Genomic DNA, 25,941 nt, shown 5'->3' with positions numbered 1-25,941 from the left:
GAGCTCAGCTTTGAGGCATAATGGTGTCATAGAGAACTGACTGACCTGTACATTGACAGGAGTGCTCTGGAACAATTCAGTGAAGATAAATGTGTTAAGCAAACTGAAAGTACTTCAGGTGAGGGGTGCTCTTTAGATAACTGTTGTGATGCTGAAGGACACAGTGCAGTCTGTGTAGTGGATACGCCAAAGTCCTGTGCATGCAAGTAATCTGTCCTCTTGGACTTTTCTATCTGCAGCCTAGGGCTGACAGGAAGCTAATAATAAATAATAAATCTATCAGGTCACACTGCTTTGTTAAGGGCCATAGAGATACAAATATATTGTGCACATCACCACAGTTTCTGTAGGACAGAATTTTGTAGACTGCTACTTTAATGCAGTCTCTTTAATAAAGCTTGTCTGGACTTAAAAGGTGTCAGTTGTGACTTTCAGTTTTTCTTCATGTAATAAGCAGTTCATCAAACATACTTGCCCTGTATATAAGTTGTTAGGTAGTATATGTTTATAAACTCTGGATACAGCTGTTTTCCACAATCACAGAATGTTAGGGACTAGAAGGGACCTTGAAAGCTCATCCAGTCCAATCCCCCCGCCAGAACAGGAACACCTGGATGAGGTTACACAGGAAGGCGTCCAGGTGGGTTTTGAATGTCTCCAGAGGAGGAGACTCCACAACCCCCTGGGCAGCCTGGTCCAGGCTCTGTCACTCTTACTGAGAAGAATTTTCTTCTCATATTTAAGTGGAACCTCCTGTGTTCTAGTTTGTACCCATTGCCCCTTGTCCTATCATTTGTTGTCACTTAGAAGAGCCTGGCCCCATCCTCCTGACACTCACCCTTTACATATTTATAAACATGAATGAGGTCACCCCTCAGTCTCCTCTTCTCCAAGCTAAAGAGCCCCAGCTCCCTCAGCCTTTAATCTGAGTCCTTGTGGGGTTTTTTTTCTGTGTGGTTTGGTTTTCCTTTATTTTAGGTTTGTTTGTTTGTTTTGTGTGGTATTTTTTCTTTTATCAAGTTTAAACTTCTCATCTGTTAACCAGGGGTAAGAAAGTTCTCTTGTATTTATACCAGTCTTTAGCTGTGGCAACTGCTATTTGTGCCATATTGTGGTTATATTTAACATCTGGACTGCTTGTAATTGTCTGCAAATGACCCATTTGTTTTTGTGGTATCCTCCTAGCACTGTTCAATTCAAATCCATCTGGGATTGCAATGATGTTTTATTTAAATACAATGTGCTTAGGGACAGAAATACCCTCATGAAGAACTATGTCTTGCATGCTTTGCTCCAATAATTACACTTGAGAAATCCTTGAATCTACTGCCATTTGTGCATCCAGTAGTGTTCTTGAATAGCTAATGCAACGAAACTTACTGAATGCTATCTTTGCAAGATTTTAAGTTAATTAATGTTTGAAATGTAGGATTTCAAGAGCAGACTGGATTCTAGCAAAGTAGTTTGTAGTCCTGTGTTATTTTTGTGGGCTGGGAAAGGCATGTAAGGGGAGCTGTTTTTCAGTGATGTGTGGTCATCTTTCGTACTAATGGAAAATGGGCTTTCTGTGTTTTTTTTCCTTCTTCCTTCGGTCTTGAAGATCTAAAAATTCATTTTGTGATATAGTTCTTTTTAGGCATGATGTGGTTCCAGAGATAGTTTCCAGTGTAGATACAGGGGCAACTAGACTGCATTATTGTTCGAATCTTCTTAAAGATAAGCATCTTATTTCATGTAAGAAAAAACTTCAGAGCTGAATTTGGCAAGATTAGATTGGAATTGCCTCAAATCCAATTAAGCCACACTGCATAGACGTGCTGGGAATATAAATGCAATTACTGTAAATTTGTACAAACTGATTTGTTGCATTATCTTGCTAATCTAACATACAGTACTTTTTGTGTCCATATTGCAGACAGCAACTCCAAACTAACATGGCAGTCAGACTGTGTGATGTGGCTTCTCTGCTTAGAAGTGGTTCGTGGGCAGCAGAGCCTTGGACTGGGGTCTGTGGGATTTTTCTTAAATTCTGTAGGCTACGTTTTTACATGTTAATAGTGCTGAGGCCATACCAAACTCTTTAGTCTCCCATTTGGAACATTAACTCTTTTTTACGTTTTGTTATAGGCTATAGGTTGTGTCCCTATTCTGTGAGAGCCTAGAGCACACTGGCGTACCATGACAACTTTTTCTACAATATGGTGATCTTCTGTAGAAATTATACTGCAGTGGCTTGCCTTTCTTTTAATGTCAATTAGATTTTAGTACTAATTCAAAACACCTGGTGGGTAATTGAAGAGTAGTATTGTACTAAAATGGTTTTGGTATGGTCTGAATACTAAATTGCAGTAACTTTAAAAACCTGTATGCTGTGTATTTATGATGACTATTTTTAAAATATATCTACAAGTCTTATTCTAAGCAATTGTTTGAAAACTGTAAATTTATCTCTTAAACTAATTTTCTGGGTGGAAAATATTAGTAACTATTGAAGATGTGCTTTGCGTTTTATGAACAGTTGTATTCAACCTATCAATAGAACATGCATTATTTGTAAAACATATTAGTATCACTTTATTCAGAACAGATGGTTCTATAGCTCGGAAGTGCTGTAATTTCTGCACACACAGGCTACTGCAGCTGTTCATTTGAATGTTGGCTTAGAACCTCATTCTTACCACCTGAACATGAAAATAAATGTGCAATTAAGAGCACATTGTTTGTCCTTGCTATTTTTGATGAGGGAACACTTAAAATTTGAGGAGGAAAAAAAAAACATAAAGGAGTAGGGGAAGGCAATTCTACAGAGCCTCAGCATAGCATTTGTGACTACTTCCTCTGCCAGATAAACTATGTTTTGAAAGTAATTTGTCTTAATTGGGATAATCTACTTTCTCATCTTTTCAGCTGACTTGTTTCATCGCAGTGTCAGGAGCAGGTTACTCCTTGGAGGTTGTCTCAAGAGAGGAAAATGTTGTAGCTGCTCAGGAAAACTAGATCACATTTTTATATTAAGTGTTCTTATTAAGTGAATCTTCCCTTTTGTGTTGTACTGAAGTAACCTCTTGGAAAATATTTCTGTATGCAGAACATAGAAGTGTGTTCCCAGGAATGTCTGAATTGTAGTTTGAGACACTTGACTTACTGCCCCTCTCCTGTTTTGGGATAATTCAAATTTGCACTCTCTGGGTGCAGTTGACCTAGTCAACTGTTTGAATATGCATTGAATGCATACACTGCTCTGAGCAGGACAGTTAGGACAACCTCCAGAGGTCCTGGCATTACACTGTGATTTTTACAATAGGATTTTTTTGTGAGAACTAGAAATTGAAGTATGAGGTTGGATTTCAGTGACTGCTGGATTTTTTAGTGATACTTCTTGATGAGTCTTGATTCTGTGCTGAAATGTTTATTACTGGATAATGAGTTTTTAGAATTTTCTGTTGGATGCTGTCCTCTATAGTTGGTCTCAAGCAGGGTAGGCTGACCAACTCTTTGATATTAGACCGCCATTAAAAATCCACTGTACTTACCAACTGCTACCGTTCAGTGACTGACTGAGATGGCAGAGAGCCTTTTGTACATGTCGCAGCTTGTGGGCAAGCACTGGCACATCTCCAAATGTTTGCAGTATCTGCCAGTAATGCAGTCAGTTACTTTGGGGTGAAACACAGTAATTCCTGGAGTGATAACTCCCTTGTTTTGATGTCTGTAAGTAAATCAAGTTAAAGTATCCAATTTAACAGGGTACAGGGAAGGGAAGAAGTGAGAACCAGGAATTGTACTGGTTATATATAAAATAACCAAATGCTATCACTTCAAAAGCCTATGCTTCATATCATTTCAGTTGTCCATTGTAAGTTAATAGTATTGATTACCCTTGCAACTTCCCAATTCTACCTGTGACTTCCATATTTATAAGGCTATGATGCCCCTAAGTGAAGGGAGTGGGGGAGGATGGAAACTGAGGTCTGAGTGTTAACTTCATTGGGAGAGCTTATAGAAGATTTTAGTGACAACTTTATTTGCCTGTAAGTTTTTATGAAGTATTGCCTTGACTGACAGTTAAAATAATTCTGTATGGGTGGGTTTATTTGCATATAGAGGCAGTATGTGGCTCTGGCAATACCACTTCTGCATAGTGACAGGTATTTTAGATTCTTGTTTGAACTCTCCTAATAGGTGGTGAAATATGAATTTTGATGGTTTGTGTTTTCTGTGCTTTTCAGCAGGTAATTGCTGCCATGGAAACACAACTGTCTAATGGACCAACTTGCAATAACACAGCCCATGGTTCAAACACTATAAACAATTGCTCATCACCAGTTGATTCTGGGAACACAGAAGACAGCAAGACCAATTTAATAGTCAACTACCTTCCACAGAACATGACACAAGAAGAACTGAAGAGTCTGTTTGGCAGCATTGGTGAGATAGAATCCTGCAAGCTTGTCAGGGACAAAATAACAGGTATGTTGGTTTGGGGATTTTTCTGCTTTTTTTATGTTTCCAAGCAATGAGCTGTCAGATGGTGTTTTGCAGTTCCCTTAAATCTTTGAATAAAGGCAGAAGAAGCCAATGCTAATGTTGCTAGTCAGAAGAAACTTTGGTCCGTTGTTACCTAGATTCTACACCTCAAAATTAAGTGTCTCTATTTGCACTTTATCCAGGTTTCTATGAGTGCTATAAATGCTAACAGGACATTCAAGTCTCTTGAGCTTTGGAGTCCTTGGAAAGAAGATTCACATGTGGAAAATGAGATATTTGTACGTGGTTTACTTAATTTTTTTTAGCTCCCTTGGAGTCACGACTTCATTAGCCCTACTTGGTGCAAAGCTTCCATTTTCAGGGATTGCAGTTATTTAAACTTGTACCTTGCTTTGGAAAAAGGTGGACTTCATTTAGTCAGCCTGGAAGCTGCATTTGCATTGCAGCACTTGAACAGTTTCTGTAGGATGCAACACTCAAGTATGAATAGCAGTGTGCATTCTGTTAGAACTTCAATTTAGAGAGAGCTGGTATGCAGGTTGCGTGTATTTAGACCAGTTGTTTAACTTTGGAAGAACTACCAGATGGATGTATGTGCTTTAAAACAAGACTGAAACGATGGTTGGCAAAGTTGAGTTTGTCTCATCTCTTTTCTGACTGTAAACTCTGTCAAATTAGAAAACATTGATGTACCACCTATGTTGACATTTCATTAGTTTTATTTGGCGATGTTGACTTCAGTACTTTTATTTCCTGGATTTTTTGCAGACTTCTCAAATATCCATCTTTTAAGAACCTATCCTTGTATTCTTGGTGGCATATTTTACATGTTCAGGTTAGCTTCTGAGTGTTTAAAAATGTATCTCCTTGAGGCTACATGTTCTGTGTGCTTTGGTTGAAGGTATGGAAGCCCATACTTTTAATTAACAAGAGGTAGTGGCAGAAGATGGACATTCTTCTTGCACGAAATAAAAACTTCTTTGACTTGGTGTTCCTGAGCAGCAAAAGTGGGAAGACAAAAAACTTCAGTTGTTGCAGATTGTGTGTGGCTTCAAGCTGTACTTACGTGTTTGTGTTAATGGTTTGGGTATACTTGAGGGATGTGTTCCCCAACTGTCAAAATGAATAATGGAAGACAAGGCCTAAAAACCTTCAGGCAGCTCTGGCACCAAACCCAGGACTTGTCGGCATGCAGTGCCTGCTTTCTTCTTTTGTCCTGATGACATACTTGTTCCTCTAGCATGGCAGAAAGAAATAATTCCACCTCTCCCACATTGATGCAGACATTACTGTATCAGCGCTACAAGTATGATGCTTATGAATCTGGCAGCAAAAAGATGCTAAAGGGAGTATTTGCATGGTATTTAGTTCATCTACATCTGTACTTACTGAGGGTGAGCAGAGTGACCCTAAGTTCGAGGTCCCTTCTCCTAAATTTGATCATCTAGTTTGCTGCACAGTGATACTGACTTCATTAAGAGCATGTACCTTTTTTTGGGTAATACAAAGCAGTTTAATTGCCAGAGTAATTCCACTAATACACAGTTAGTGAAAATACTGGTAAGATGCTGAATAATTACCAACTTTTTTGAGGATGCTTTTTTGTTGTCATTTTCTGCATGCTGAAGAGAATGTTTGTGACTGTCTGTTTTTATTTGTGTGTTGTATGAGAATAACCTGTTACATATAGAGGGATGGTTTTGGTATTGGTTTCTCTTGATTATAGGTCTTGGCTATTGTCCTCTAAACAGTGTTCTTACCAACTGCACTTCTGTGCCTCCAGTCACAAGGTGGATTCTCAAGCCTGACTTCTTGGAACTCAGCTCTGTAAAGCATCAGTCAATTTTGTGCTTGACTTCAGGTACATTACAAACTAGAAACTAAAGAAGAAATGTACGGACACTTGTACTGTACTCAGGCCTAGAGAGGTAATGCTGTCCTTCTGAGACTGCAAGAATGGGATTTTTTCAGTCTTGATCTTTTCTGAGTATCCTACATGCAGTTTGTTGATTTGAAAGCAAATTTCCCCCAAAGCAAGGGAATCCTGCCTGAAAAGTATGACTTCTGGAAGACAGCTGCCAGAATGTATGTCTCGGTCTTGGTGAATTCACTAAGCCATACTTCATGACTGTTCCTCATTTCGAGTAGTGATTACTGGCAGCTTATTCTCCCTGCAGTAGGGACTATGTAGTGGAACAAAATGAGTCAAGCTCAGAGGCTGTGTGAAGGCCAGCGCTGATCCTTTGACCTCCTTCTTATTGAGTGGTCTCTGGCTGACTTCTGTGCCTTTCAATGAAGGGGAGGCAAAGCTGCCTTTGGATCTGAATGACCAATTCTTCTTCTTGTAGGAGGGGGCTTGCTTATAAGACATTAGATAGTGTAACAGTTCAATCTCTAAAGTACCCTGCTTCAACATGGCAGCCTTTCCTACTGAAACCACTTCTTTTAGTCTTTCTGGGTTGACCAAACCTTCAAGCAATCTCTGGTCTTCACTGTGAAGAATACCAAATGTCCTTGGAGATGCTTGAGAAACTAGACTGGGCTGGTGGCACATTGTGGTGTCTTCAACTCAAGACTGGTGGTTCCAGAAAACAAGCCTGTCTTCTCTATAGGTAATGACTTCAGTACTTTGAAACAAAAGGTATTTTACTTGTCTGTTTTCTGACCTTTTGTTACAGAAATGGAAAGATTTAACTGGTACTTCATGAGTTAGATGGCTGCTCAGAGTTTATCTCAGTCTCACAGATCGAAGTTCATATGTTTAGCATTCCTTATTAAAGTTGCTAAAGGATTACATGGTTTTCCCAATTAAGAGGCTGCTGCGGGCACACAGAGTTGAGCCTGAAGGTATTAATGATGGATGTGCAAATTGCCTATATCCTTACAAGATGGTTTTGATGTTTTATGTGCTAGAAGCTCACATTGCTGCTACTTAGTGTCAAAAGGCTCCTTACTTCGGAGTAGAATGGAGCAAGACTTAACTGCAGACCTCTTGTATGATGTCTTCTGTATAGCATGAAGTGATACCTAGGAAGGATCCTGAATTTAAATTATGTTCTCAGTAGGTGAGGACTCCAGAGTTTGGACTACTGGAGAATAGAGTTGGTTTTTCTCCTTTATCTGAGAGCAGCTCCTCAACTTTGAGGTATACGTTCAGCTGCCAGCAGAAAATTGCATGTTTTGTTCCAATAGGCTTTAGTGTAAAAGAGATCGAGAAATGTGGTGTCTGACCTTATAACTGCATTGGGAGCAATACTTCAGATTTAAATAGCCTGAAGCAAGGTAGCCTTGTTTGTGGATACTGAGGAAAGAATTCTCTAGTTGCAGTCCTGTTCTTACTCATTTTCAGGTTTTCTATAGAGGTCTTGAAAAGCAAATTAGAAAAAAAAACTACTGAATTCTGTGAAGAAAAAGATTTGGCATGAATTTCAGAATTATATTGGTTTAATTGCTGTGTTAAAACAGTCACCAGTACTAGATATTTCATGGATAACTGTAAATGATAAGTTTAGGCAAGTGTGGAAAATGAAATAGACTTTCATACAGGCTAAACTGCAAATGTGAATTGTTAAGGGGCAAAACTCTGGTCTGCCCTTGACTGCCTAGTTCAGGTTGGTCCATATCAGTATTGGATATAACCTCTGGCTACTTCATGAGGTGAAACTTTGACATACTGGAACTGAGAGCTGTTGCCAAGCAAATGAAAGCTCCAGTGTAGGAATGCTAAGAAATCTGTTAGTGTGGGTGAATGAAATGAAATGTGCTAGTGAACTGTTTCTCTGCAGTTAAACATTATTTGATGAAGAAAACAAATTTTAGCTTATCTGTCCATTTTAGCAAGCAGTGTCAGAGTCCCAGACCATACCCCACTGATGTGATCTACTAGTTCAGTAGATCTTAAGACATGAAGCCTGCTGCTTACCGGGTCACCAGTGCCATGCACTGAAATTCAGAGGGATCAAGGATGGCTACTGCCATCTTCACCCAAATACTTGTCAGAGTATCCTGTGGATTTGAACCAAATTATTTCCTGTTCTATTTAATGTTCAGTTTGTGGTCACATCTGCAACACTGGAGTGCATTTAAGACTGCATTATATAGCAGTGCCCAAGCTCCCTGAAGCTGTCCACACACTTCGGATTGAGATGAGTTGAGCTTGCGGGCCTTTCTGCCTCTGGAAAACCTGTTGGAGTGAAGTTCTCTTCTTAATTTCCTGTGAGCAGATTAAAGCCCTTTTTCTAAAGGGCTGTTCTAGTCATTCCAGTAATGCATTTTACATAGAACAGAAATTGTTAAAACCTCTGAATTGCTTCAGCCAATGATTACAGCTCCTTGCAGTTTACTGTCAACATAAAGTTTGTGTCCCTTACTGATTTTTTTCTTTTTTCCCCTAAGGATTTAGTTCTGAAAGAGGTAGTTGAGAAAGCTGAACTGCAGAAGGTTCCTGCCACTCATCTCCACACATGATCTTTGTGAGCACAACTTGCTGTTGGGGCAACATTAGTAGCTGAAGGGAAGTTTACTTGCTCAGCTCATGGAAAAACACTGAAAGTGTTCTCAGCAAAAATTAAAATAGCAGATTGTTATTCTGTTTTACTGAGATAGAGATTAAACCTTGATACTAATGAAGATTTTAAAGTGGTGCTGAATTAGTCTCTTCATGTGAGAATCCCAGTGACAAGAGCAGCATCTGAGAATTGGGGCATGAATGTCACTTATCTTCACTTGCTAACCAGAGAATCTGTCTGGAATGAGTCATTGTGCCTAGATATTCTGAGGTCTGTGTTAACTCTTACATGCTTTTGGCTAATGCGGATGTATGTAAATACAAGGTACAGAACTAACACATGAACTAATTATAGTTGCACAGTAGTTGGGAGACCCTGGTTTCAACAAAGCATCATAACTGAATTCTCATCAGTTGCTCTAGATAGTTTTTGAGTATAAGTGCTTTTACATATTTAAAAGCAGCAGACAACATTTTACTTTATTAAGCGTGCGTAATTATAGAAATTAAGCCAAAATACTTTAAATGTAAGGGAAGAGGGTAAAATGAGATTAAGTCTGATAATCAAACTGCCCCTCTTCAGGCACTTAAAAGCACAAGCTTTCTGCTTATGCAAGACAGATGGCTTAGCAGCTTTTCATAAAATGCAAGGGACAGTAATACCTACCACTTATAAATGAACACTTATCTGAATGTGGGAAACTGCATCTTCTAGGTCTACTTTTCTGGAACTTGAGTAAAGGTAAAAATTGCAATTAGTGCGGTGTCCTTGCAAAAAAAGACTACACTTAGCGCCCACTGTCTTTACTGCAGATTCAGTTATACCTGTGGAAGATAGATGCTTAGTTTTCATGTTGTGGGATAGTCTCCGTGATTTCAGGCTTTTTGCTTCTTTGTCATTTACCCAGGAGTGTTTGCGGAGTTGTTAGCTAAATTGAAACTCTGTGGAATTCAGACTTATTTCAGAGAGCAGCTGAAGTCAAGTATCACAAATATGGGAGAATTTATTAGCTTGCTTGGCATCAAAACTCCTATGCTGTTCTCCTATTAGAATAATATGATCACAAAATTCACAACTCATGTTCTCTAAAAGAGAACCTGTTTGTTGATAGGTCAGCTTTTCTTGTCATTCCTGGAGTGTACTTTAATTAATAATAATACATATATGTAGACACTTGGCATTTTGGCATGCCTGTTTTTACTACCTGGTAAACAAGACAGGATATGTTGAGAGATCTAGTGTGGAACAGTATGTCACACCTGTAGACTTGTGCAACTGTGAACTCCTGGTAAAGGACTGTTCCATTTAGTACAAGGAGCCAGGTGCTCCCCACCTGAAGGTTTGTTTTTGCATAATTTTCTGCTGTCAAACTTCCTTGCTTTCTAAATGTGAAGACAAAGTCTTTCAGGACATTCTTGCTGATCACTGTTATATGGGCCTGTTTTTCAAATATCTGCCTTACTGTGGAGCTTGCATGTTGGTTTAAAGCCTGATCCTCTTGCACACTCTCTTCCAAAAGTCTGGGTTCCTGTTTGGCCTATGACCAATGACTATCTGTCACGCTGTGGTAGCATTTCTTTATGGTCAAAATGATAGGCTCTTGGAATAAACTTACGTATATTTCATTATGTGACGCTTGAACATTTTGTAGACTCTTAGATCTAGAAATCACACAGTGTAATGGACAGGCACACAGAATGGTTATATTACTTTTTCTTTCTGTCCTGTTAGCCTTATCTTATGTAAACAGGCATATCTATCTTGTTGTGTATATTTCATATTGTCCTCTGCAGCTAATGAATTTGCAAATACTTCCCAGAAGTTGAACACTTCCAGAAAATCTTTTATGCAGTCATAGGCAGTATGTTTGCGATTGAGGTTTGTACAGAAATAGTTTTTAGTTATTAATAATTAAATTTCTCATGCATGTTTTCTGCTTTTGTTGAAGAGCTGTGACAATAAATGCAGAGGATTCTGGGTTGGTCACAGAAGAGAACAGGAGAAATGTGGAGTTGGACATGATGTCATCAGTGTTGAGCTTATGTTGTTAACAGCAGTAATTGTTCTGGTAATGTTGGTTATAATGCAGTGTGGGCAGTGTATGTGCATAGAGTCAGTGCAGTGTTAGGAGGGACTTTGTACTGTCAGATCCTTGGTTATAGAATATGCTCCTCTAGAGCAGAGTCTGAGGAAAGACCTGATGACCATGTTCAGTTATGTTCTGCCCAAATGACTGAGACCGTGAGATGGAGAGGATTTTTCTGTGGAGTAGGTACTCTGTGAGCATGGGTGAAACAATGGTATCTTAGTGGGAGCTTTCACATTTGCTGTGACTTCTACAGCAGTCTTCTGGTAATCAAGGGAAAGATATCATGTGTTCAGTGGAAGCAGTAGAAACTCCATTGTCTGACTGGCTGCTTGAATCTAAAACACTTGAAACTTGTTAACCTCTGTAGTTTTCTCTACTTCTATCATTCTAGTGCAAAGACTCATAGTGCATGTTTAGTGTCTGGCAATAGCAGAGCTGTTGGAAACCTTATCCCCTGTCAGTGCTACTGCAGAGCTCCCAACTTGATGGGAATTTTAGGTTTCAGAGTGATGTCATTGTTCAGTTGAGCCTGGGGTGGCAGTTTTTCATCTCTTGTCACTGTTGCTTTGAACAGTGTTAGCATACTCTTCAACTCTAAACCTTTCACATGCCTTAATGTAAGACTAATTCTGCAACATCCAAACTAGCCTTACAGGCTTATGGGAAGTATGGTCATATACTTATGCCTTAATTTGAGATTCTAGTTGTGTTGCTGCCTTGAAGTGCTGTAAGAGATAAACTAGACAAGTTGTCTTCATGTCCTAGAGGAAGCAAAACACAAATATGGCGTAACTGGAGTGACTTAACCTGCAAAGTGACTACTTATCTACAGTGTAGAAAGTTTCAAAAACATTCCCATGGGAAAAAAAAATGAAGATGTTGACAGCAGGACAGACCACTACAACTTTGGCACTTTGCAAAAGAGGTTTGCTATTTTTGTAGAACTCCCCCGCTCTTCCTTCTCTGCTTTTATTCCCAATGTGCATGATGTTTGCAATCCTGCAGTAATCTAATCCGTTAGTTGTTTCTGCAAGTTTTTGAGTGCACTTGGGGTGGAACAGTAGAGTAGCTTGGCAGCTAAAGGAGGGGGTGGCTGAAGCTGGATGCTCTTTTCTGGTGTGCAGAATCTGAGAGGCAGGGGTTCTCTCTAGCTGCTGCTTAGTGGTATACTGAGATAGGGAATGAGTTCTGGCAGCCTGACAGTTCCTGATTTGGGGAGGGATGTGTACAAAGGTATTGACTAGCGAACTGTATTTTCCCAGCAGGGTGCCTTGTGCAGACCTTGACTAAAACATGAAATCAAGAATAAAAACCCAATGGGATTAGAGGTAAATACATATTTATATATGGTGACTGTTTAATTTCTGCTCTGGAAAAACTTGCTGAAGACCTTGAAGCATAGATTTTTCTGGGGGTGGATGTGAAGAGAAGGATTGTGCTTAACATCAACCTTTTTAATTTTCAGTAAAATCAATATTGTAACTCTACAGCTGTTAAAATGCAGTCTCTGTGGCCGAGGGACTCAGCACAAAGGTAATAAATTAATTTTGAACTTTGTGTGCTTGTTGGATGAAAGTGCAACAGCAGAGTTAGCCTCTGTAGCTGATGGTTGCAATACTGTCCTACTGTCTGGACTGCATGAATAATCCTGAAGTTGTTTGCAAACAAGCCTTATGTGTGGACCCATATTATTACTATTAATAGAAACTTGTCTTAGTCCTGTAATTTTGTATCATATAGTAAATCTTTTCTGATTCTGCATATTGCTATTTAATGTTACTGAAAGGGATTTAGCAGCATTTACTGTGCTTTTTCATAGTAAAATGCATAATTTATAGCACTTTAGCATGACTCCTGGAAGTGAGTCATCCAAGCAGGTGGGGATGAAGGAACTTGTTTCATCTGATGTTACTCAAGATAGCACTTGATTGTCTTTGTACTTCCACTTACTTTTCTCTCCTTTGCAGGCACAATACTGGTTTGACCTTTCAGGAGTTTATGGGCTTTGTTTTTACAAACAAAAAGGCAGCAAAAAGCTGTTTGACTAAACCTTCATAGTCTGCAGAGATTCATTTAAGTTGCGTAGTTATTCAGTTCTTACTACTAACATTGTGGAAACAAGCTATTTTTAAAATGGCTAAATGTTTATTCATCCATATATTAACCTGAATTACTGAGCTGATCTCAATATGCAGCATAATCAAGGACTTGATGTTTTAAAACTGGTACTCTGTTTATAAGGCTAAATATGATTAGGGACCTCTCTGAACACAGTGAATTAGAACATGATCTTCATTAAATGGCTTGGCTTTTCAGCAAGCACTGTGCTTTTTGATGGGGATTAATGCAATATAGTTATCTTGCACTTTTCTGCAGCCAAATTAAAACTCTTATCAGCGGTTGCAGTAACAGGAAGCCTGTGCAACTGTCTTACAAGTTGTCACTGGTCCTCTAGTGATAGAGGATATCTCGTATGTTTTTGGTAGAGGAAGTGCTCTTCGCTTCCACTGTGGGAAGGCTGCTGTTTGGCGTGTCTTACCACTGCTTACTCTTTCACAGATGCTTGTAGGTATGTATTGCTGTCATTTCCTAGTGATTCTAGGCCAGCTGTTTTAATAAATACTAATTCTAGTGGAAACTACTGTATGTTAAGAGATCTCAAGTAATCTGAAGTTTTTAGAAGCATTACTGCCTTTCAGGGTAACTGCTGTGAAATTAGTGTGAAGTATTTATAAAATCAGGGTGTGTTTTGCTGAAGTCTACCTCAGTTTGGGTAGCAGTGTTGCTGACCTGCACACCCTGAAGCCATTTCACTCCAAGGATGTTATCTTGGTTATAAGGATGTGGTTACCACTGCAGAAAGTGGGTACTTCCTCAGCCACCAGAAGCGGAGTGATAGGTAATAGACTTCAAGCTGCAGATGGTCCTAACTGATTAATGGCCGATCCATTATGTATTGAAGCAGCTAGTATATAGCATTATAGAAGCAAGACCTTAAATATGTGCAAGGAACTTCGTTTAGCTTCACATATTTATACTTATCTTGCTATATGGAAGCACTTTATTTTTACATTTTTTTTTCTTTTGTCATGGTACACTTTGACTGACAGTTCTTACAGTACAAATTTACCAAACTGGCATCATGCTTCTCTGTGCACAACTGCAGAAAAGGATCTACTACACTATTCTCTTTGGACTTTTTGTCTTCCTAGAGTATGCCAAGTATGAGAAGTACATAGGAAGTTGTAGAAGACAACAGAAGAAATGTGTAGACCTCTGGTTTTAGTGACACAATACTTTACCCACATGTAAAGAGAAAATAACTTACACAAATATAGCTCAGATGCTGCATTTCATTTTGATTCCTTTAACAATTTGAAAATGTCTCTGCTCACAGAGTTGGAAAAAGCACAACCATGTTATCTTTAACCTTTCCACACTACAGACCAGTTGTTTCAGTTGCTCCATTTGTATTCTTTTGAGACAGATGATTGAACTGATTAAAGTAGGATGGGACTTCTAATCTGAATTCTTTCTCATCTTTGGAGTTTCTGGAGCTATTGAAGATAAAAGTTGCTTTGTTTTTTTTCTCCTGGTCTTTCTGGTGTGTATGGCTTCATGCAGGTTAAGCCACAGCCTTTTTTGAAATGCATTTTAAGCCTAAATTGCTGCACAATGAAGTCTTTTATCTATAGCAAGATGCGTTGATTATTCCCTGCATGTCCCCCGCCCCCTCCTTTTTTTTTTTCCCAAAAAAGCTTCCTTCTGGAAGAATTTTTCTGTTCCTTTAAGAATTATTTTGTGCAGACATTATTTCAGTTTCAAGTCATAAAAATGCCAGCTTTTCTGAGCATAACTTTCTCCTGTGTGTGTTTACCAACTACAATGAGAAATCACTTGTTTTCTCTGCTACTCAGTTTTGCAGATTGGTAGTTTAATGACAGCCATTAAAACTGAAGAAGGATATTGCCCTGTGATGTGATGACAAAGACATAATTTTTGAGTTGACAATTAGTACTTAAGCTAGAGGTACATTCTTGTCAAAGTATAAATTCTATAATTTTATTACTCTTTTTCAATTGTCAATAAAGACCAGAAAAAAAAAAACAACCATGATTGAAGGTGACACTGCAAGTTAACTTTTGCAAAATGTGCCCTGGGGGCAGAAAATAGTTTTCAGACTCTCGATCACAGCACATTTCAGGATGTCTTTGAAAACGCAGAGGTTAAGTAGCAGTCTGAAAGAAAAGCAAAACAAACCCCTGAGAATAGTGTGTGCTAATGTGAAGTTTGAGAAAAGAATTCATGTTCAAATGTCATGCTAGTTTCCTACTTGGATGCAGAAATTACTCCACATTTCTAAACACCCCGGTGGTAGAAAAAGATGTTTTATCCACCTGCATATTGTTTCAGGTGACAAGGTGGTATAGTAGTGCAGAGTGTTTAACACTGCTGGCTGTCTTCCTGATAAAGAACAAATGGACTGCAAAACACAAAACTTCTTGACTATGTAGCACATGTTACTACTAATAGTGGTAAAAATTAATGGGTAAAGCCACCTTTCAAAAAATAACTGATTTACCAAATTCTGTGCTATGTTTTCACCTCACCATAGTAAGGAGCTTCTAGTGAAACAAGCTAGTTTGCAAGAAAGTGTGATCCCCAGGTCAGTCATTGTTACTTAATGCAGTTCATGATGTCACTACTTACGTTTGTGAACATGGGAGTCTGTAACAGGTAAGACTGTTCAGCCTCCCCCAGTGTCCTTAAGCCTCTTCACTTTTGCTTGTGTGGAAGCATACACTTTCCTATGCAGTCCCTGCTTCCAGCTGGTTTTTGCAGTTGGGATTTCCTATTTGGATATGGAGTATCTGTAAATAACCCTCAGAAAATGTCTTTTCTGGTTCACTGAAGATTTTTTTTGATTGAGTTTGTAATAATCCTAGCATCCACAATACCCCTTATCCTTGACTTTCTCTGCCTGATGTGAGGAAGAACCAGAGCTATACCCTCATTTTTGTATCTGATCTCACCAAGTGTGTTGATGAAGCAGCAGCTGATGTTCCTCACATGTTAAGAACCATGACAGGTACAATGCAAGAGGATGGCACTGAGTTAATAGAAGGGTAGAGATGAACATGGCTGAGGTTAGACTTCAGGTTCTCTTCCTTAAAAATTAGTTTTTAAGATAACTTAAAACTCTACCAATAGCTGTTTAATTAAATATAATCTTACTGCACAGCAGGATAAACTATCAAGTACTTTGATCAGTGTTTAACCCTTTTTGTTCAGTGTTTGATTTGTTTTTCCAGGTTCAGAGCAATAGCAGAGAAACTGGGTTTGGGAGACAGAGGCATCAATGTATCAAATATTGAAATCTAGTAGCAATCATGGTTCACAGGTGTTCTCTTGCAAGCTTGTCGGCTCAGTGGTGTATGAGTCTTCAGTAAATAGAATCCATTTACTGGAACTATGATCAAACTGCAGTTAAATTAGGGATTGCTCTGTGACTCATGCAGTTTCCCTCATTTTGCTGAAGCTGCTTTTAAAATGCAGTTCAAGCCTAAATGCAGACTTCAAAGGACCATGAGACTTGAACAATAATTTATGCTAAAAGTAAATGGGAGGAAAGCAACAATGATGGTATCTGTGTGCTTATTCCTTTAGCCTTTCTTGTTAGAGAGACTGTAGATATGTAGGTAGTTTAAAGGTACAGTTCTGCAGTTAAGTGAACTGCATGTCTGTGTGTGTGCTTCTAGCCTTGTTCAGTGCAAAATAAGTGGTCATCTTGGTGGCTTAAATTAGATGCAGTTGACAATGATGATTTATGAAGATGCAGTAATTTTTTTGAAAAAGAGCTGGTGCTAGCTGAATGGTCTCCCTGTTCTGGCACAGAGTGTTCTGTGGGCTTGTCTCTCAGGAGAATCACCCCGACACATTGTGAGAAATTCTGATATCTTGAATTGCAAATCCAAACAAACAGAAGGTTTGAGGTTTTCTTACTCCTATATCTGAAACTCTTTATCAAACTTTTCATGCTCCTGTGGTTGGGCTCCAGGCCAGAAGTGCTGTTGATCTTTCCCATGGCCACGTGGCCTTGCCTTGAGGACATCATAGGCTGTGACTGCTTGCAGTTTTTAGGTTGATCTTAACATAATGCTATGTCTTTCAAGCAATGCCACTTCTCCTTTTTTGTGCTGGTCAGGGAACACATCTCCACTCTGAAATTTTAGGAGACTTGTGAAAAATTACATGGGTCTGTGAGATGAATTCAGATGATAGTGTTTGTATATAGGCTTGTAACATTGTCATGTGTTGTTTCTTTGAACAACAATTTTCCATCAGTGTGTACAACTTTGGGAGTGATGAAAGGCACGATAAAGCCTAAAGTCAGGTTGATGTGAGCTTGATTTGGTCATGTTTATAATGACATGAAGCTGACTTATTCTTACAGTACTTCAGTGGATCTTTACCAATTAACTTCATACACAGAGGCAGAAATTTCAGTTTTAAACAAAGTTATGCTTAGTTTATTGAAAATAGCATTTGATGCAAATGAGCACTTGCGTGGCTGGTGGCAGAAAATGTATTAATATTCACTAGAAGATAGACTGTTCTCTTTCAGTTGAGGGCTGGCAGACAGGTCTTCAAGCAGTAAAGCACTGAAGGCACCATCTGTAGCTGAATAAAGTCTTCAGTCTGCTGGGATTCTGGTTTTTTTTGTTCTGTGGGCTTACAGACACTGAGTTTCAGCTCCTAGACTTTATTACTTAACCTCAGAAGTATGTTCTTCACTGTCATATATCGAAGCAAATAAAGTGTTATTTCTTTTGAAGATAGGCTTTTTTAGCTCTCTTTTTTCTGATATTGTGGTTCTTGCGGATTGTTACTTTAATTTATTATTTTGCAATAGGATCTGTTTTACAAATGCTGAAATAGCTTGAAATGTCTGAAATGCCACTATACTGAAACTTACGACTATTGTAGAAAAATTCTATTTTTTTAAATGCCTTTTCTTAATTTTTTGATTGCTCCCTGTGGAAGGTATATACATGACTATTTGCTATTGAGATTTTTAGTTTTTCAGAATGTGCTTAGAGTGTACTTGGGGTCAGTTTTTTATATCAGACCATGAAACTAGTTTTATAACTTAGTGGTCTGTATGAGTGTTCAGGTGTATTTCTAAGCAAATGTAAGTGTTCTTTGGAGGTTTTTTATTTAATGTGTATATCAGGATGATCATTTGAAATTGAATTATAGTTTGGGGTTTTTCTAAGACAGCATTGCTGGCACTGAATTAATGGGTCTACTTTTCTTACATTACTTTTACCTGTTAAGGAAATCAGGTGGACCTTGTAAACACAGCTCTGCTTGCTCCTTAAAGTGAACCATTCTGTTTCACAGAACTCATTTATTTATACCTTATCAGAAGTCAAGTACATACTGAAAAAGTTTTGAAAGTTCAGCTGATTGTAGTATTTATCTTGGTTTTTTTTGGTGAAAAAAGTGATAACTTGAAGCTGTCTATTCTGTTTGGTCTGCAGACCTTACAGGAATGCTTAAGAATTTGGACAAGGTGCAGGATTAGCTGTGTACTCTGGTAATTTAATCAGCACCTGCTCCCAGCAGGTACCTTGCTCAGCCCTTGTGCTGGGTGTTGGGTGGTTCTGATGGGAAACAGCAGCCAAGGACTCCCTCGTGTGGTGGGTCTGCCAAGGTTCCAAAGGCATCTTGCTGCATTAAGTGCTATGGTTCATATGAATAGGGAGAGCATGATGAAATAAGGCAACTAGTTGACCCTGGGAATAAAAGCAGGAGTAGAAATCCTTTTTATTGAAGTTGCTGGTTTTTTTCAGCACCTGTTAGTCACCTGGTAATAATACCATTGTATACTAAATGAGCAGTGCTGAAAAAGGTACCAGCTGTGTGCTCAAGCACAGATCAAGTTCTATAGCATTGGCTCTGGATTTTCTCAGGGATGACAGGCTTCTCACAGACATGCATGTAGGATCATTTTCTTCAGTGGTAGCTATTTAGAGGGGAGAATCATGAGGACACAGATTCAGTAGAAAACCAGAGAGCAGGAGACTTGAAAAGCAGAAAAGTAGACTTGATATTGACCAGAATTTTCTGGGGTCAGACTTCATGTATGTGCCCAAAAAAACATTCAGAGAAGACCTAGTGATTTACCAAGACGCTTTAGTCAGTCATGAAATAAAACTACCATACTAATCAACTGTTCTCTAATCATGGTGTTATGCAGGAAACTATGCATTATTTTTCAGGAATGACAAAATGATGTTGCAAGACAACTGAAAATGTGAGTTCACTGTGCATTTGTAACCTCACAGGAACTTTTCCTGTGTGATACAGCTCTCCCAGTGTTTCAGAAGTAGCTTTTGAAAGGACTTACTTAACATCTGTTAAATTAAACCTCATACTTGTCTACCTGTCAAGCTTTCTTTTAGTTGTAACAGATTGTAAATGACACTTGAGCACTTTCAGGCAACCTCTTGTTAAGCAGACTGCATCGTTCAGATGACTGAGCTCTCTCTTACTGTGTATCCAGCCCGGTAGCATTGAGTAAAGAGCTGATAAAGATGTTGCCTTTGGCACTTATGCCTGAAATAGTATTTTTTCTTGGTTCTGAGGTACCTACAGGCTTTAGAGAATATTCCTCCTGAAACTGAGTGGCAGCTCATAGGTTGGAAATGTAACAGAAGCGTTTTACAGCCATTCTGCACTCCAGGGTCTGCTATTATAAAACAGACTATCATCCTTTGGCCAGTGCAGAAAAGGGCAGCTACACAGAGACATTCTTGCCTGTTTGTCTAGTTACAGAAGTCTTCTGTTGTTACATACTGTAGTCCCACTTTATTTACTTTTACCTGTTCTCTGGGTTTACAGGTATAGTAATCAAAATGAGAGGATCTTTTTAACTTGACCTTCAAGGGAGTTGTCTGATCTGAAGGCTCTTGTCCTTTTGGGAAGTACAGCATGGAAGGATTTAGCTGTTGTGTGCCACATATAAAATCTTAAGAAGAGAAGCCATTGTCTGTGGCTGCTGCAGCTGCTGTCAAAGAGAAAAGGGAAGGAAATGGAGATTGGCCAGTATATTTTTCCTGCAAGAAAAGCTGTCAGGCAGACCACTTCCCAGGGAGATTGAGAGGAGACACTAAAACATCTTAATTGCTGGTCTGGTGTGGTTGGGCTAAATGACCCGGTTCAGCTGTTTGTGTAACTCCTTAGCATAACAGTACAATATTAATACAGGTTTGCTGGAAAGAACAGGCCTTGTGGGGGTATATAATTCCATTTGGAATGTGGTTTTTTTTTGGTTTTTCTTACCTTCCAGTATAGTGGAAATACTGTCTGGAGATTAACTTCTGGATTTCTCAGAGAAAAAGGAAGTTTAGATGCAGTAAAAACTATTTGAGAAGAGCAAACTCCTCTAAGAGGTGGTGATTATGTACAGATTATCTAGGGGGAGTTAAAGCTTTGTCATGTTACCCTGCACTTGTCTAACTGTTCCTGATTATTTCCTGGTGCTGCCCTCAGTCCAGCTGAGGCATAAATTGCTGCCTTGTATGGGTGATCAGCACTAGCAGTCTGGCCCTTAAAACTGCCTGCTAGTAGACAGATGATAGCAAAGAGACAGCACCAGCTTTTAGAATGCAAACACTTCATTTGAATGTAGAAGAATCATTGTGCCTCACTTACAATCAAAATATGTGATCTCTAAATTGATAACAAAGTAGAGGTGGGTGTGTATGCAACTGAGAATGGCAGCGAAGAACTGCAAGAAACATGTGGCATCAGGTCTCCCCTTCAAATGGAGATGACCTGTATTTAACTGTGGAAGTGGACTTCAAGTGAAACCTTTAGACTATAGCAGCCATCAGGAAAGTAGGAGACATGTTGCTCCACACTCACTTGATCATGTCCTGTTAGTTGTTTTATCTGGAACAATCTCTAGTCTTGTGTGACAGGTCTCACCAGCTAGTCTCCTGACACTGAACTGGAGGATGCATTGGGACACCGAAGTTGTTTCATACTTGAACTCTTACCCAGCAGATGACTTTTCTGGGTAGGAAGATGCATCAGTGTTCAGACAGCTTCAGTACTTGTTTTCTTTCATGTCACCAACTCTCTTGCCTCTTTCTCCATTATGACTAATTTGGGTAGTAACAGGGCAATAGGAAGGAATTGCCTTGTCTCTAGATCTACTATTGCTTCCCAAGTTTCAGAGAGAGAGCTTTGCATAAGTAATCAGGTGATGTGAGCTGTTTTTTAATAAATTTTGGGTATTCACTAATTCAGCAGTAATCTCTTTTAGATGGCGTTAATACTTGTGCCTGATGGAAATGAGTGGTGCATTGTAGTGATGCATTTATTTTATCCCACAATCCTTCTGCGTTACCTTAAAGAAAAATTAGACTTGGCTTGGATTTTGCTAAATGACCAGTTAAGTTTCTAAATCTTTTTGTAATTTTTTCACTTCTGTCACATCTCCAGTAGTGCAACCTAAATTTGCATCATGATTTTTACTTGTGAAATTCAATTATTGCAGCAGGACTCTACTATAATCTTGCTTCTTAAAAATGTTGAAGCAGTTGCTGGAAATAACCAAGAAGTCCTTTCACATAAGTAGAGTTCTAGAGTTCTGTGCCGATTCAGGAAGCTGAATGTTTTTGTTACCTGAAGGAGAAAAATGGTGTTGTTTTAAGAATTATATTTAAAGGACTCTATTCTGCTTTTAAGGAATATTGCTGCTACTTTTAAAAGCAAAACATTAAGAATGGTCAACAGGTGTCACTCTGTCGCATCCACTTTGTATGACCATTTCCCCTGTGGATAGGGTCCGTTTGAGACTTTTTCTAAATGTTGTATGACAGAGAGTTTTCTTTGGGCTTTTATAGTTGTGTGCAGTATTTAAACTTGCGTCATTTATAGTACACAATTAAACACCCTGTGAAACAATTTGGGCAGGATAGAACTAGTTATTTGTGATTCCTTCTCTAGTAAGTATTATGAATTAGATCCTGTGGCTTTTAAAAATAAAAAAACAACATTTTTCAAGGCACAGTAGTAAATTCAGGACCACTGTGACAATGGCTATACCTTACTATTTATTTCCCCTTTTCTACTTGAAACTTTTCTGGTTTGCTGACTAATCTCTGAAGTCTGTCTTCTTAAATACTGAGTCACTGTGTTCTCTACTTGCTTCTTACTTAGTATTAAAGTACTTTGTCTGCTCTTTTTAGTGTGCATGTGGATCATCAATCTCGTTGTTCTTTTGCAGACTGATCAAATTGTTTGAAATTACTTTCTGCTCCTCTCCTTTCAAAATCTCTTCCATATATTGGCTGTAATGCCAAAAAGTAATTTGACATCATCTAATAAATTGTATGCAGTGGTCTCATAAGGTTGTAACATAAATGGAGGAGTTTCCCCTATTAAAGTGAGCAACACAGTGCTTTCCAGTTCACGTTTTGTTGTAGACCAGGTGCTTGGAGGTTGATAATTTTTAGTGACTTCCTTAGTGGTGGATGCAGCATGCCTGGGTTCACAGAGAAGCCTGGCTGAAAGGATTTTTTGCCACTTCTGATTGAATTTGGTTTTGATACAAGAGTCGGTTAATAAAACAAAGTAATTAATTAATATGAACTTCCAGATCATAACTTTTGCTTTAAGTTCTTTGTGCTTCTGCTGTGTGTGTTTGGAATTTTTTTCCTTTCAGATTCTGTTGAAGCAAAACTCAAGTCCAGCTGCTTTTGCTCTTTCATTCCTGTATTCCTTCCAGATAATGTAGTAATTCTGGCTTTTCCTACTCGAGATGATTTTTTCTTCTAACAATCATTTAGGTAACTTGTTTTATTCTATACCACACTGTCTAATATTCATAGTATCTAGTAGAAAGTGTACAGAAACAGCTTTAAACAGTGCTGTGAAATAGCTGCAAGAACTATTGAGAAGCTCAAATGATAGTTTGAGCACCGAAATTCTGAAGTGTTACTCACTTCTGCAAATGAGCAGAGTATTCCCCTTGAAGCTGGTGAATGTGTTTTCTTCTTACTGGCACTAGTAATTACAAAAATAATGCACTATCACTCTTTCTTTAGGATAAGCTAAATTTCACTCTGTTTATAGGTCCAAGTTATGGAATAAATAGCAGATATACATAGTCTCTTGTTTGTGTTGAGGTTGAATAGGCCATAGCTTTTAAGATCTAGGAAGGGCTGAACAGGATCTTCAAAATACCTAAACACATAGTAGACAGAGTACCAGGACAGCAAACCTGGTGAGGTGTCAGAGGTTTTTCAGATTGTAGCATTAAGCACAACTTGGAAAAACAAAGCTGAGCCAAGAGCTGACCCTGTCTTAAAACAGTAGGAGACTGAGCAGCTTTTTGATATGCATTTAAATCTGAGGATTATTTAACTTGTGTACAACCTTAGTTTTTCCAACAGAGACACACAATCTACTTTAAGTATATTACAAGACTTGGAAACAAGTATGTGCTCTGCAGATTTGTCTTGGTCAATGGAGTTTGGTGCAGAAGAGGCATAGATGGAAGACTCCAGAGCTGTTTTCTGTCAGTATTCAGTTTAATCTTTGGCTTCAGGCAATACGAATTAGTCAGTACACTTATTAAATAATGAAATTATTCTTTTTATATATTCTAAATGGTGGCTCATTTAGTTTAACTCTGTCTTCTGCAGTGGTTTGTCTTAAAAACAAAAGGTTTATACATTGAGGAAGGATAAAAAGCTACACAGAAGGGGACCTTGTTTGAATTTTACTGGCCGAGTATCTCTGATTTTATTTGAATAAAATTTGTGTGCAGTGGTTGTGCTGGTCTTTCTCCATCTGAAATCCACAATTGGATGGGACTTGTACAGCTGCAGTGGTACTTATAATGAATTTGGACTTAAGCATTTCACTGACGTACAGAACTTAGGCAGAACTGAGCATCTAAGTTCTTGTAACACAGTTTGCACTGTCCCACCAAGTGAGAAATAACCACCAGCAGTCAGACATGCTTTGCAATAATTTGGGTATCTGATGGGTCATTGGAAATAGCTGATTGCACTGCATGTAGTGACATGCTTTTCTGGATTTTCTAAAGCTCAGCTATCTGTACATGAACTGGCAAACACCTCAAATAAGCATCTTACCTTAATGTAAACAGGAAGACTTCCGAGTGGTCCCTCAAGGATCTGATTCTGGAAACGAGTTTGTTTCCAATTATTTGTATTGTGTGTTCAGAGCTGAGATTTACCTTATGTACTTCTATGAAAAAAGTTATTTTTGCATCTGAATTATTGACAATCTGTAATTGAACCACTAATCTTCAGGCAGAATTTTTATTTCTTTAAGATTTACCTTTTCTTAGTCTTTTCAAATATATAAGGCCTTCAGAATGGTAGATCTGGACACCATTGAGTTTTAGATGATAGTCCAAATTAAACAAACTGATTCTGAATGGTTTTATTGAATTCATTGGGGGCGGAAGGAACTTGTGGAGATTATCTCATCAGCTCCCTCTTGTCAAGCAGGTTGTCCCTGAGCAGGTTGCCCAGGACCTTCTCCAGTCAGACTTTGAGTATCTCCAGGAATGGAGGCTTCACAGCTCCCGAGTGGCTTGTTTCAGTGTTTCACTACCCTCACAGTGAAACCTTTATTTAAATTGCGAAAATTGCAGAATAAACCTGCAGAAATGAGTTCAGGCTTGTCCTGAATAAATTACTGGATTTTTTTTGGCACTGCTTTCTAGGTTAGTCTACTAATATTCATCAAGCTTAACTAATAAAAGGTCTGCAGAAGAACTGTTCATGAATTATATCCTTTGTAACAGCTGGATATGCTCTTTGCCTGCAGTGGTCTGGGTGTTTTTAATGTGAAAAATAGATCACATGAACAGAGGGGTAGTAGAAATAATTTCTGCGTATCTTTTTCTGTTCACTCTGGAGTTCATAAGTAGTGTACAGGGAATATCTTACATGAGATTGAGTTCTCTTAGAGATCTTAACGTATTTGTTGTTTAAATGGGCTCCTTCCTAGGACATTGATAATAACACAAAAAACCCCTAGAATTTCTGTACTGGGATATAAGACTAAACTAAAACCCATACACAAAAAGAGACAATGCTTTAAGTTGCACATTTTTGGAGATGCTGGTGGACAGTTTCTACAGACAGTGGGAGTGATGGAGGTGACTGGGATAGAAATTTCTCTACTGTAATTAAACTAATAATGAAAAAGGCCTTTCTAACATAACATACTTACCTATATCTAGGTGGAACTGTAAATAAGTACAGAAATGCATCTGCATATTTCCAAATTGTTTGTTACAGCAACACAGACTTGCTGAGGGTGGAGGCACTTCTGGAGATTGTGTAGTCCAACTTTCTGCTCAGTGCAGAGTAATCTAGAGCAGGTTGCTCAAGACTTTGTCCAGTTGGGTTCTGGATGTCTTTTTAACAGTTTTGCATATATTAACTTGTTTATGGCTTCATCTAGTGAATTTGTGTTTGTGTGTGCTGTTTCAAGGAGGAGAATTGGAAGAACAGGGGTAGCTGGTGCAAGAAGGGTGTGCCCTCTAACTTTTGGTGCTATGGTAGACTAATTTGTACAAAGTTATGAAAGCCAGCAGTGGTGGGGTTGTTACTAAACCCACTGTCTTAATCAATTACGATCTTACCATCTGTTTGCTTTATATACTATTTAATACATGCTGTATAGGTACAAGAACTTGATACAGCATAGGTTCCTTTCATTGCTGGCAAAAAATTTTGTGCTTTATGTAATTTTGTTTCATCCTTTTGTATTGTTTATCTCCAAGCTAATCATTCA

General features: G+C 38.6%; 1 protein-coding gene across 21 annotated transcripts in view; it reads left to right on the top strand.

Annotated features, from left to right (window-relative positions):
• Nucleotides 1–25,941, top strand: part of ELAVL2 (ELAV like RNA binding protein 2) — a 96,083-nt gene that overhangs the window by 40,581 nt on the left and 29,561 nt on the right. For 9 of the 21 annotated variants that reach the window (XM_071802114.1, XM_071802112.1, XM_065861294.2 and 6 more), the window contains 2 exons: nt 1,916–2,006; nt 4,230–4,470. In XM_071802114.1, coding sequence (XP_071658215.1) covers nt 1,935–2,006; nt 4,230–4,470 — 313 coding nt within the window. In that variant the 5' untranslated portion in view covers nt 1,916–1,934. The remainder of the gene's footprint in view (nt 1–1,915; nt 2,007–4,229; nt 4,471–25,941) is intronic. The other 12 variants (XM_071802119.1, XM_071802117.1, XM_065861302.2 and 9 more) reach the window with 2 other exon arrangements.

This window comes from Patagioenas fasciata, chromosome Z (assembly GCF_037038585.1).
Source record: "Patagioenas fasciata isolate bPatFas1 chromosome Z, bPatFas1.hap1, whole genome shotgun sequence".
NCBI lineage: Eukaryota > Metazoa > Chordata > Aves > Columbiformes > Columbidae > Patagioenas > Patagioenas fasciata.
Note: the sequence above shows the minus strand (reverse complement) of the source record. Positions and strands in the feature narration are given on the sequence as shown.